Source organism: Mobula hypostoma, chromosome 6 (genome assembly GCF_963921235.1).
Source record: "Mobula hypostoma chromosome 6, sMobHyp1.1, whole genome shotgun sequence".
NCBI lineage: Eukaryota > Metazoa > Chordata > Chondrichthyes > Myliobatiformes > Myliobatidae > Mobula > Mobula hypostoma.
Window position 1 is genome coordinate 177,169,996 of NC_086102.1, and position 14,653 is coordinate 177,184,648.

Sequence of the window (14,653 nt, forward strand, 5' to 3'; positions counted from 1 at the left end):
ACAGCCTTCCTCAGACTATAATTCCCCATTATTGAGGCCTTTGTTGGTTGTGTTGGGCAGGTCACCTTACTCACTTGCCTGATACTGCATATCTGAAACGGATGCTTTATACCAAGTTCTGTCATGGAACAGTTTATAGTGGAAATGGTTTAAAGATGCACTCAAAGAAACACTTTGAAGAAATGTAAAAATCCTACTGACTCTTGGGATCAGGAATCTTGAGCTCAAGCTCAGTCAAAGTAGAGGAGCTTGCATCAGGAGCACACGTGCAAGCAGTGGAAGGAGCAGAGTACACCAACTCTCAAACAACCCACTCACCTGCATAATCAGGCAATTCCAGCCCCATTAGTGGAAGAATTTTCAGTTCCCTTCCATATTGGCTTGATATGATAGGAAGTCATTCCTGCCTGTGGCCATCAAACTTTACAAGTCCTCCCTTGGAGGGTCAGACACCCTGAGCCAATAGGCTGGTCCTGGACTTATTTCATAATTTCCTGGCATAATTTACATATTACTATTTAACTACTTATGGTTCTATTACTATTTATTATTTATGGTGCAACTGTAACGAAAACCAATTTCCCTCGGGATCAATAAAGTATGACTATGACTATATGCCAGCCAGACACCACTAAATTAGATGTATGCAAATGCAGTTGACAAAGTTGAAGGAAAGCACATGAATCTTTTCCTAACTTGCAAGGGTTGTTTAGGTCTCAGGATGGTGCTTTGTGAGGAGTGTAAGAACGATTGTGGTTGCAGGAGAAAATGTTAAGGGTCAGGGAGGAGTATGTGGTGAGGGGTGAGCATACCAGAAATGGAGGTAGTGGTCCCTGTAGAAGGCAGAGTGGAATGGGGAGCAAATGATGTGGATGCTAGTGGGATCTCATTGCATTTGGCGGAAATGACTGGATTAAGCGGCTGACTGTAAGCCGAAAGATGAGAACTAGAAGAACTGAGTTCTGTTTGGAGGGAAGTGGTGATGAGAGTAGTGATCTGAGGAACAGAAAATGTCAGAGAGAGCTCTATATATTCATTAGAGATGGAAAACTGGTGCGTCTTTTGAACAAGAACCAACTGATTTTTGCCAAACACTATTAAATAAAAATATCTGAACTGTATCAAAAGGATATAAAGCAAAATTCAAATTCTACCAACATGGTGTAACTACTGATTATTTAATAAGTAAATATAATTGCCTTTGAGCAGTGCTCTGGGAAAGGTTTATCAAATAAATTTTAATCGAAATTTATACATATAAAATTGCTGTTGCACAGCTGGGATTGGGTCAACTAGCTAGTACTAACAATGACTGTTAGTATGCTATGTGCTAATTTAGTTACTTGAATGCATTTTGTAAGTTAAACTGGTGTTTCAGAAACACATTCACACATGATTTTGGTACTTCAGGAATAAACTGCAGGTCCTGAACTGTCAAATTAAGTGTGCAAATATAAATTGTTTTAAATAATTCCAGATGCATTCTGGGAGTAAAAAGTGGCTGGATAAATCAAAAAGGTTGTCCGGTTATTGTAACCCCCAGGAAAATTAAATAAACTGATGGTTGGTAATTTCCCCTTAATATCTTTACTTTAGCAGTTTCAAAACAGCTATTTTGTGCAGCTTGATATAAGATGACTGAAATAGAATACTTTTGCTCATTTGCAATGTACTTACTTACCTCCATCACCCCTATTGGGGCAATTGTCCCCAACAGCAGCTCACCAGAGTTTTCTGTCCTGAGCTAGTCTTTCAAGTTGTGCCAAGTTTTAGCCCATCTTCTAGACCAGGGCTCCCTATCCTTTTTATGCCATGGAGCCCTATACTATTAACAGAGGGGGTTCATGGACCCCTGGTTGGAAGCACCCGTTCTAGACAAAGATCTTGCCTCTCCCAGGGATGAGGGCTTCGGGGCTTCTTTTGGCATTTCTATAGCACTGGGTTTTTATGAGATGGAGTTGCTGGCTCCTTGCCCAATCCTCCGCCTTTCGCAGCCATGCTTGGGACTGTACATTGAGGAGTTGATCTGCAATATAACAGCTGTTGATTGGTAGAATATTCTGTGTTTAAAATTATTGAAATCTTCTTGATAAAATGTTTATTTTTAAGGCCCTTTTTAAAGTGCACAAATAAGACATTTCACTCCTCAAGCCTGTTTTGTCATTTAATCGATATCAAAAGTGATCTTGTGACTCAGGTCTAATCCTGGTTGTCGCGATGTTCAAAAGTGTATCAATCTCAATAAAATATATGCTCTGTGGCTATATTATTAGATACATACTGTGTGTTTGTGTTTTTCTGCTGCTGTAGCACATCCACTTCAAGGTTTGATTTGTGCATTCATAGATGCTCTTCTGCACACCACTGTTGTAATGTGGTTATTTGAACTACTGTCACATTCCTGTTAGCTTGACCCAGTCTGGGTATTCCCAAACCTCTCATTAACAAAGCATTTTCACTATGGTGCTGCCACTCACTGGATGTTTTTTCTTGTTTTTCGCACCATTTTCTGAAACGAGACTGTTGTACATGGAAGTCACAGGAGATCAGCAGTTTCGGAGTTACTCAAACCACCCCTGCTAACACCAAAAGTCATTCCACAGTCAAAGTCATCTAGATCACATTTCTTCCTCATTCTGAAGTTTGGTCTGAACAACAACTGAACCTCTTGACTGTGTCTGCATGCATTTATGCATTGAGTTGCTGCCATGTGATTGGCTGATTAGATATTTACATTAACAAGCGGGTGTACTCCTGTATTAACAGCTATTTTATCATATGCCGCCAAGTACCACTTAGATCACTGGTGGTACTTGGAGGCATATGATAAAATAGGCCAAAGTTGGCATGGTTTTGTTAAGGGGAAATCTTGCCTGTCAAAATCTGATGGAATTATTTGAGGAAATAACAAACAGGATAGCCAAAGGAGAGTCAATGGATGTCGTTCACTTGGATTTTTAGTAGGCTTGTGATAAGGTGCCATACATGAGATTGTTTAACAAGATACAAGCCTATGGTATTACAGGAAACATATTAGCATGGATAGAAGCTTGCTGACCGGCAGGAGGCACAGTGGGAATAAAGGGGGTCTTTCCTGGTTGCTTTCCAATGATGCAGTGTTTCGCAGGGGTTGCCACCTTTGACACGCTTCTTCTCTTAAATGTCAATGATTTGGATGATGGAATTGATGGCTTTGTAGCCAGGTTTGTGGATGATATGAAGATGGGTGGAGGAGCAGATAGAGTTGAGGAATTCGGGAATCTGCAGTAGGACTTGGGCAGATTACAATAATGGGCGAAGAAGTGGCAGATGGAATATAGTGTCGGGAAGTGTATGGCCATGCACTGTGGTAAAAGGAGTAAAGATGTAGACCATAAAAGGGTAGAAAATTTAAAAATCAGAGGTACAAAGAGCCTTGGGAGTCCTCATGCATGATTCTCTAAAAGTAACTTCCAGGTTGACTCGGTGGTAAGGAAGGCAAATGCAGTGTTAGCATTCATTTTGAGAGAACTAGAAGGCATAGTTATAGGTGAAGGCAGGAGAATAGGGTTGAGAGGACTAATAAATGGTGGAGCAGGTTTGATGGGCCAAATGGCCTAATTTTGCTCCTATGTCTCATGTTCTTATGGTCTAATAAAGTGGCCACTGAGTATCTGTGGCCTTCCGAATTATGGGTGTACAGTCCTCTTGAGTAACTTTTTTTTCAGCCTTTCAGAACCTTTTCCCGGGTTCTAGATCCTCCGACAAGAGGTAACAGCTTTTCAGCATCAATCTTGTTGATCTTGCTCAGATCACTGAGACCACCTCTTATTCTTACAAACTCTTTTGGACAGTCCTTTCATCCAGGAGCCACTCTTGTGGATAAAAGGCAGATTTAGATTTATTGAATTAGCAAAATTAGATAAATAAGTAAAATGATTTGAGAAGTACTTGAGTCAAATAGAGAACACCTCATTCAATTTAATAGGGTTACAAATCTAGTAGGGGGAAATATCTAAGTGCTTGAGTTTATTTTATTATTTGTAGCTACTTGAATCTATTTGTATGGAACTTAAATATCTTAGAGATATTAAAAAATCATTTAAAGGTGGCAAAAGTCATCAGATCATTTTGGGGTTTGGACAGAATGTCAGTTTAAAATACCTAGTCAATCACTGCTTGAAATTGTCTGGTGGGTATGGAGAAATAACTCGTTTGGTCATCCGTAAGTGTAAAAGATAAGTATGAGCCTAAGGTGATGAGTCCTGGTTGCAAGCTGTATCTGGACAATCCAACCCAATGTGTTCAGTAACATTTTTGAATAATAAACATGCTTCTTTTGATAACATACACTTCCTTAGGAAATGTTGAAAGAAATCTGTTTTGTGCACTGCAAAATCTTATAATGCCATATTAAAGCTTTAAGACTGTGTATCTTGAGACTTCTATCTGATCACACCATCATTGCATGCAATATTGATGATAACTGACAAGCTGTAAGTTAATTAACACAGAGCTTACTAATTAGATGTACAATTTTTAATTTGAAAGTGACGATTCCTATTTGTGCAGACTGTACAAGTTGTCGTAATATATCTAGTACTTGAAAGGAATGCTTCAGTTAGGAAAAGGGAATCTTTTTAATATGATTGAACTATATAATCAAAAACCCACATCTAATATTTTCAGTGGCAAGTATAAACATTGTGATCATCAGTAGGAACTTTTGAGGTGGTTTTCACTTGTGAAATACTGTTATGAAATTGGGGATAACCCAACAAAAAAACAAAAGCGGTGAAATTGGGTCTGTTAATTAGCAAGGAAGACAGGTTCTTGAATTAGTATGTGGTGCTAATTAACAGGAAATCTGATGTTGTGTTGTAATTACCACCAATATTTTTGACATAAGGAAAGATTGAAGGTGAATTATATAGATGATAATTGAGTTTAAAAGTTTTGTGGTTAATTACTTCTGTGTGTTTTTGTTTTCAGAAAAATGGACAGACTTTTACGACTAGGAGGTGGTATGCCTGGACTTGGACAGGTTGGTGTCCCCATCTTCTTATTAAATTAACATTAAGACAATTAAAAAAAAAATTAGTTTCTGCTGAAATTGGTTAGTATTTCTTTGGCTGAAATTTTGCTGAAAGGCTTGTTTGCCCACATGAAATGGGTACAGAGGAGAAATTAATCAATTTCTAGTTCATGTTCAAGTTTATTGTCATCTGACTGTACATATGTACAACCAAATGAAACTATGTTCCTTCGGGCCATTGTGCACTCACAAAACATATATCACACACAGCATATAAACCAAAATATTGCCATAAATAAGTTAATAAAATATTCAAAATGCATGTAGTGTGCAGCACAGGTAAACAGCTCACTGTCCAAATGACGAGACCTCAGTGGTGGTATTCATTAGTCTCACAACCTGAAGGAAGAGGCTGTTACCGAGTCTGGCAGCCCCAAGTCCTAATGCTTCTATACCTCCTTCGTGACGGTAGTGAGTTTGAGAGGTTGTGAGATGGGTGGTAGGGATCCTCAGCAATGCTTCAGGCTCTTTGTCTGAAGCACTTCTGTTAAATCTCACAAATTGGGAGGAGGGAGACCCTGGTGATCTTCTCAGCTGGTTTTACTGCCCTCTGTAGGGTGTTGCAGTCTGATGCATTGCAGCTTCCGTACCACACGAAGATGTAGCCAGACAGGACACTCGATGGTGCTCCTGTAGAAGGTTGCTGGTGGGGGGGGGGGCAGTGGGGAGCCTTGCATGCCTCAATATCCTCAGAAAGTGTAGATACTGCTGTGCTGCTTTGTCTAGTGAAGACGTGTTGTGGATCCAGGTTAAATTGTTAGTTATATGCACAGCATGGAACTTTGTGCTCTTCACTCTCTTCATGGCAGAGCCATTGATGTGCAATGTAGAGTGGTTGACCTGTGCCTTCCTGAAGTCCACAGTCATCTCTTTTGTCTTGATCACATTGAGACACAAGTTGTTGTTCTCACACCATTTGATAAGCCTGTCTACCTCCTCTCTGTATGCTGACTCATCATTGTTGTTAACGAGGCTGACCACTGTATCATCAATGAACTTGATGATGCAGTTTGAGCTGAATCCGGCAGCGCAATCGTGAGTCAGCAGCGGAGGCAGCAGTGGGCTGAGCCAACACCCCTGAGGTGTGGGAGGGTACCAGTGTTCAGCGTAATGGAGCTTGAGATCTTGCTGCCAACTCGGACTAATTGTGGTCTTTCTTTCAAGAAGTCCAAGATCCAGTTACAGAGAGGGGTGTTGAGTCCCAACAGGGACAGTTTACCCTCCAGCCTCTGAGGGATGATTGTGTTAAACGCCGAGTTGAAGTCGATGAGCATCCTGGCATATGAGGCATCATTTTCTAGGCGGGACAGGAGGGAGGAGAGGGCTGGGGCTATGGCGTCTTCAGAGGACTGGTTCTTATCAGTTCCCATATTCTTTAGAAATTGATCTTAGTTAAAACAATATCCCCAAAATTGTGGATATTTTAGGTGTATTTTCATACTATTTACTCTAGCAGCAGCTTCAGGCTACTTTTATAGTTACTTATCCCATGCATGCGAAGAATACTTTAGTATTCCTCTATTGATCTAATTGTCAGATCCAGAATATATTAAAGAGCTACAGGGGAATTGTCTGCGAATAAGTATAATGTTGCATGATTCATAAGCTGTTTTTTGTTCATGTCTGAAAGACATTGAGAAACTCATTGTAAACTGTTAAGTTACTGATTTTTAAACTATAGTATTGCTCAATTTTTTTTTGCACTTACTGATATGCCAATTAGATTAAGTATTTTAATAGTTTGTAATGCTTTCTGGTAGTGACTTGATATATTGTACAATTGGAACAAAAACAACCAATGGAATCTAACATATTAGCGTGCCTGATTACATTTAGAAAAGTGCTGTGTAGTGTGACTTCAAAGTTGGTTTCTGAAACCACCTGAAACTGGTGTAATAGGCCAGGGAAGACCTTTCAGATGTTCAGTGATAAGCTAACACTAAGAATTATATTCAGAAATGTCTGAGATTTGTATTGTATGAGGAGAGTTATTATTTCTTTGCTGGTATCCATTTGCCATTTACGAATCTGTCTGTTAGTTTATTGTTTAAATTGAAGCTTGATAAGAGATTCATTCTGGTTTAAGTAAGGAATCCTCCCAGAGGTTATAATAGTTCAGTATTTTAGCAGCTAGTTCCTGGATTTGGGTTAGAAATTCCCCAGATACAGAACAGCTAAAGGCACGCTTCAATTTTGGGAGTAAAAAGCTCATTTGGAAGAGTTGTTTGAGTGTTAGAATTCTTGGTTAGCCAGCTAAAAATGTAATGGGAAGTAAATAGTATAAGAAATATTTAGTAAAATTTTGCAGTCTGTTTGAGATAATACAATTACATTCTGGTTACAAATTTGCATAATCTATGGCTTTCTAGTGGATAGTGACTTGTAATTGTTGTTTAAATTCTGGAATGAAGAGTTCCGTTGAGGTTTTCTGTCACTTACTTCCTGAAATATTTTCCATCATGTGCAGACCATGTTTATCCCGATTTGCTATCATGGTGTCTACTTAATTTATTTCAAAAGTTTATTGAATGTGTGATATAAAATGAGTGTTTAGTTTTTCATCTGAGTAGTGGAAGCAAATTGAGCCTTTAAGGGGTTAAGGAAGCCTGAAAGAATTCATTTCCACTTTAATGACCTAGCCTTGCTGGGCCAGGACGACAGGGAACATGCTCCCGACTTGTACAGCATTTGCCAATTAACACCTCCTATAACAGGTTGCCTCAACTCATCATTGAACTAGGGATAGCAGAAGTAGTTTACATTCGCTGATATTAAGACAGCCTGTTTTTCCAGGTTTGATTTGCTACACTAAATAGAGATTTTAATGTAGATTTGTACTTACTAATGGCACCATTAATAACTTTACATTTTCCATTTTTCTTTTGAAAAAATTGTTTATTGATGTCTGGTTGTGAGATATTCATTTTTTACATTTGGTGTAATACAATTAAACCCACAGGTCTTTAGTTTAGCAAGTAACAGTAATTTATATGAGGGGTTGTTCTTATCAAGAAAATTATCAGCATAATTGAAAGCATGAACTAGATATTGAAAATATAATGTATACCATTTGTAAATTAGTGCTTTCAATTAGATTATAAAATAGAATACAGAGATCACAGACTAAGAACTGAAGTGAATAGTATAATCATTTCATGTAAAATACAAACAGCTATGAGAACATTGATCCACTTTAATATTACCGACTCCCAATTTTTTTTAATGCAGATTTGAAAATCTTTGGACTTCAAAATTTAAAAATAGTAATTCACTGTTATAAAAGATGAGAATCGGCATGACAGTCATTCATCAATGTTGCGCCTTTCAAATTTATCTGTTGAATATTCTGAACCGCAGTGCTGAATTAAACATTTGAAGGAAGTAGTTAACTGGATCCTTTGCAATGCTGAACAGAGAACCCAAGAAACAAAATCAGGAGTAAACGAAATGGCTCCTTTCACTAATTTAACTCAGTGCCACTTCCCCCTACCAACTCAATATCCACCAATTCCCTTAATACCAAAAATCTGTCGATCTTCTGTCTTGAATAAACTTGGTAACTGAGCATCCCTTGCCATCTTGGATAAAAAAATTTCTAATAATTCACTGCTTTCTGGATGAAGAAATTTCTTCTAGTTTGTTCTGTTGGCCAAAATCTCTTAATCTGAGGCTCTGATTCTTGGTCAGGAAAATTCATCCTTGAATGTACTCTATTATGAATATTTTTTTATCCTCTCCTATTTCTGAGGATAGAAAATAATATAAATTGTAAAATCTCAAGAATTATTGGTGTAAGCTGTAATTGTTCCATAATAGATGGGAAATAAATGCTTCGGTGCTTTCTGGTAAGCAGCAGCAAAATCTCTTTCTTCTGAAGAAAGATCTTTAGCCTGAAATGTCGGCCTTTTATTTCTTCGCAGATGTTTATATCTCTGAATTATCTTCTTGGTTGTGAAGTCCTTTGTCAAATCATTTAAATCTGGGGAGACAAACACTTTTTTTCCATTTTAGAAGTCTGGTAAAGAATAAAGTACTGCTTCTTTTTTTGTTAGTGATCTATACCCGTAAGGAGACAAATATGGCACCTTTTCTGCACCTTAAACTGCTTTACTGCCAGAGAAGTACTTTTGAATTGCAGTTGCTGTGGAATATAGAAGATACAGTAGTCAATTTTGCTTCATGTCAGGTTAAATATTGACACATTTGCTGTTTAAATTTTGCAAGTGATCCACTAAACAGTGGCAAAATTGTGAGATATGAATGTATTATTTTCTGTTCTGCTTCCACTGTCCTATATTCACATTCACACAGAAATACAAGGACTTTTGGTGCATACATTTTTTTTTATTTTTCACAACTTCTGTCATCACAATCTTGCACCAGCTTCTGACTGTAGCATTTATTTAAACTAAAATAAATAGTGTCAATGTTCTGTGTAGCACAAAGTGACACTTTGGTATATGTTTAATCAGCAGGTATTTTATTAACATAGAATAGAATTGGCTAAATAATTGATACCGGTTCACACCATGGAAAAGGTGGAGTAATCTAACTAATAGTGTTAATAAATTTGCTAAAAGGACTGAGCAGATAACACTTTGAGGTGTTAGCTTTATGCTGTTATAATGGCAAAAGCCTTTTTTAACACTTTGTCAACAAGAGCAGCCCGAATGAAACTGGAGGTTTTTATGGGTTCATATATTACTGTAAATGAAGGAGCTGATGCTTGTGCTTTTCTGTTTCCTTGGGATGCACAATGGCATCACATATCTTTTCAGACATGTCTAAGAATTTGTTTCCCAATGCAGTAAGGCATGCAAGGTATCAAATGAATGGTTTTAATTGTTATAGTGCCATATCATTCTCCTGTAAGAGGGAGGAAGTTGATTTTTCTCCCTTAATGATGAATGTAAGCTTAAAATTAGCTACCTTTCTAGGTTTTATTGAATCACCAGAGGTGGACAGGGTTATGATTATTGCCATGAAGGTCAGTTCACTGAGTAACAGTTTGTAACAGTGATCTGTGTGTGGAGAGTCAGAAATGACTCAGCCTTGCAAGCCATACAGTCATGCTCAAATGCATTGCAACTTGGCTAATTGCTAGGAACAACATAATTTACGCAATTATGTGCCAAGCAGCTTGAACAGTTCATTGTAACATGCAGTGCTTGCAGGAGGTGTGCAGGTGGGTTGATGGATTGGGGTGAACCAGACAAAAGGCTACGATGTACGGTTTTATCAAGGCATTTCTAATCCTGCTTTCGTAGAATTAGGCAAGATGCTGAATGTAGTTGAATTAATTTGAATCTTTGCAAATTCATAGTGTTAGTAAATATATCAAACATTCTTCTTTGCAATATGAATGCATTTTGTATTTTTCTTTGTTTCATTTTTCTTTCTTGGCCATTCTTAAGGCTAATTATTCCTGCAGGTCTACAGATTCATTTGCTTTCAAGCAGCTTCTTCACATGGCTAAGCATTACGTATGCATCTCCTGAATGAATATCAACAAAACTGCTATTTGTCTTGGGAAGGAAGAGCATACCAATATCAAATTTTGGTATAATTCAACACTTATTACTACTGCAAAAGTACTTTCAACTTACTGTTAAATTTTAGGATGAATTATAACTTCATCCCAATGAGAGCAGATGACTTAATATAGACTAGAGATAAAATGTCAAATCTTCCTTAACTTTTTGGATCAACACATTAAAACGTAGCTCCTACTTTGTCCCTTGAATAGTGCACAGTACAGCGCTATGTAGCATTTGGACAACCAATGCGTGGATATCATTCAAAGTTCAAAACAGATAGAATCTGAAATCACTGAAGCCTTGATTTCCAGTTCTTTTGAATTTTGCTTCACCAATATCAGGTCAAAAAGACCAGGTACTGAAATGTTTGGATAGAAGCTAACTCTCACCTCGTAACCAACCAACCACCTCAGTGACATCTCTGAAAAGTGGTTGCAACTGTGCAGCAAATTTTTGAACATGTCCTTTACCCAGCCATGAGTTCTTCAGTTTCACACCTGGAATTGGAAAAAAAAATGACTTCATAATAAATACTTAGTCATGGTCCTAGCCATTAAATGTAGAGATTACAACCTACCCATAAAGGGAGTGAGCATTGTTTAATTGTGTGTGTGTGTGTGTGTGTGTGTGTGTGTGTGTGTGTGTGTGTGTGTATGTATATGTGTGTGTGTGTGTATACCTATGTGTGTTTAGGTTCACATTATCCCACGTGTCACATCCACATGCTCAGCATACTATTTCAAGAACAACTAAAAATTCAAGTCTAATGTCAGACTTTTGGTTTAACATTTTGACTTTGTTAGAATATTTTGTTTCTTCACAATGCTCACCAACAAAGAGCCACAGTAGATAGATCACCGATTAGCAAAGTTGGAAAAGCTTTGACAGAACATGTTTTGAAGTGATGTGACTAATACCTGTTGCCTCTTTTCCCATAAAAGCTTTGAAAGCTTTCTTGGATATTCAATGAGGCTTATAGAAAATATTTTTGTTTCATTGGTTTAGCATACATGTTCTTTCTGGATTTATCCACTGAGGACAACTGCTTTTATACAAATGAACAACATGTACTAATACATGTACTAATAGAATCAAATTGCATGAACTTGGCAACTTGACTTCAAACAGGATCCTACCACCAAACACATCGTTACCTCTCCTCCCACCACCTGCTTTCTTCAGGGACCATTCTGTCCATGACTCGTTTGTCCATTCGCCCCTTCCCACTGATCTCTGTCCTGGCATTTATCCCTGTGAAGTGCTCCACCTGCCATCACCTTCTCCCTCACCACCATTCAGGGCCCTCAATGGTCCATCCAGCTGCGGCAAGTCTCTCAGGTGATCTATTGTATTGTGCTGCCAGTGTGACCACCTCTGCAGTGGTGAGACCTGCTGAAGATTGGGGGTGCACTTTGTCGAGCACCTTTGCTCTGTCCATGACAAGCAGAGTTTACCCATGGCTAACCATTTTAATTCCACTGCCCTTTTCATTCCAACGTTTTAGTCCATGGACTCTTCACAAATTTGAACAGATGTACCGTGAAGAACATTCTGGCTGGTTTCATCACCGTCTGGTACGGAGGGGCCACTGCACAAGATCGATAAAGATGCAGAAAGTTGCAAACTCAGCCATCTCCATTAAGGGCACTTGCCTCCCCGACATTGAGGACAACTTCAAAAAGCGATGCCTCAAAAAGTTGGCATCCGTCATTAAGGGCATCACTCAGGACATGCCCTCTTCTCATTGCTACCATCAAGGAGGTGGTACAGGAGTCTGAAGACACATACTCAGTGTTTTAGGAATAGTTCCTTCCCCACTGCTATCAGATTTCTGAACGGACAATGAACCCATGAACACTACCTCACTAAGTTTTTCTTTTTTGTTCTCTTTTTGCACTACTTATTTAATTTAATTATATATACAGTGCCTATAAAAATAGTCACCCCCTCCCCGGGAAATTTTCATGTTTTATTGTTTTATGACATTGAATCACTGGATTTAATTTGGCTTTTTTGACACTGATCACAGAAAAAATACTCTTGTGTCAAAGTGCAAACAGATCTCTACAAAGTGATCTAAATTAATTACAGATATAAAACACAAAATAATTGATTGAATAAGGATTCAAGTCAGTATTTAGTAGATGCAATTACAGCCTTGAGTCTGGGTGGGTAGGTCTCTATCACCTTTGCATATCTGGACACTGCAGTTTTCCCCCATTCTTCTATACAAAACTGCTCAAGCTCTGTCAGATTGCATGAGCATCGTGAGTAAACAGCCCTTTTTAAGTCCAGCCACAAATTCTTAGTTGGACTGAGGTCTGGACTCTGACTTGGCCACTTCAGGACATTAACTTTGTTATTTTTAAGCCATTCCCGTCTATCTTTGGCTTTATGCTTAGTGTCATTGTCATGCAGGAAAACAAATCTCCCAAGTTACAGTTCTCTTGCAGACTACATCAGGTTTTCCTCCAGATTTTCCCTATATTTTGCTGCATTCATTTTGCCCTCTACCTTCACAAGCTTTCCAGGGCCTGCTGCAGTGAAGCATCCCCACAGCATGATGCAGCCACCGCCATGCTTCACAGTAGGGATGGTGTGTTTTCGATGGCGTGTAGTGTTTGGCTTACGCCAAACCTAACATTTAGTCTGATGGCCAAAAAGCTCAATTTTGGTTTCATCAGACCATAGAACCTTCTTCCAGATGATTTCAGAGTCTCCCACATGCCTTCTGGCAAACTAGCCAAGATTTCATGTGAATTTTTTTTCAATAGATGGCTTTCTCTTTGCCTCTCTCCCATAAAGCTGTGACTGGTGAAGCACTGGGCAATAGTTGTTGTATCCGCTGTCTCTCCCATTTCAGCCATTGAAGCTTGTAACTCCTCCAGAGTTGTTGGGTCTCTTGGTGGCCTCCCTCACTAGTCCCCTTCTTGCTCAGCCACTCAATTTTTAAGGACAGCCTGCTCTAGGCAGATTTACAGCTGTGCCATATCCTTTCCATTTCTTGATGATTGACTTACCTATACTCCAAGGGACATTCAGTGACTTGGAAATTTTCTTGTATCTATCTCCAGACTTGTGCTTTTCAGTAACCTTTTCGTGGAGTTGCTTGGAGTATTCTTTTGTCTTCATGATGTAGTTTTTGCCAGGATACTGATTCACCAGTGGTTGAACCTTACATAAACGGGTATATTTTTACTACAATCAATTGAAACAGCTTGACTGCACACAGTGATCTCTATTTAACTATCTATGTGACTTCTAAAACTATTTGACTGCACCAGTTATGATTTGGTGTGTCATATTAAAGGGGGTGAATACTTTTGCGGTCACTTATTTTGTGTTTTATATTTGTAATTAATTTCGATCACTTTGTAGAGAGCTGTTTTATTTTGAAATGAGAGTCTTTTTCTGTTGATCAGTGTAATAAAAAAAAGCCAAATTAAATCCACTGTGATTCAATGATGTAAAACAACAGAACATGAAAACTTTCAAGGGGGGTGAATACTTTTTATAGGCACTGTATATAGATGTGTTTTGTATTGCAGTGTACTGCTACTGCAAGACAACATATTTCATGAATATGCCACGATGAGGCCACTCTCAGGCTGGAGGAGCAACACCTAATATTCCATCGGGGTAGCCTCCCATCTATGACGTGAACATCTCCAGTAATTTTCTGACCCCCTTCTCTCCTTTTCCATTCCCTGTTTTGACTCCGCTCTTGTTATTATAAACTTGGCAGACTCAGTCGCTGAGATATATTGATTAGATACATCTGAAGAGTGAGTTTGGACTCTTTAGAGATTTGCTACTGGTCATGGGCATTTGAGGTTTTGCACTGATTATTTTTGTTTGGGGATTTAAAAACTTAATGTTCCTGCTTAAGGGGGGAAAGAAATTACCGGAAGTTAAAATATTAACCCCCCCCCCCAAAAAAAAACTGCAAATCTTGAAATGAATTAACTGAACATAACTGATTGTGGTACTGTAAATTCGTTGGAGGAAGAAAATTGCTTGGATTTTTCATTGCCTTTTACAA

General features: G+C 38.4%; 1 protein-coding gene across 2 annotated transcripts in view; it reads left to right on the plus strand.

Annotated features, from left to right (window-relative positions):
- The window catches only part of psmd14 (proteasome 26S subunit, non-ATPase 14), a 98,733-nt gene that overhangs the window by 14,028 nt on the left and 70,052 nt on the right, over positions 1-14,653 (plus strand). For both annotated transcript variants that reach the window (XM_063052324.1, XM_063052325.1), the window contains exon 2: positions 4,972-5,023. In XM_063052324.1, coding sequence (XP_062908394.1) covers positions 4,976-5,023 — 48 coding nt within the window. In that variant the 5' untranslated portion in view covers positions 4,972-4,975. The remainder of the gene's footprint in view (positions 1-4,971; positions 5,024-14,653) is intronic.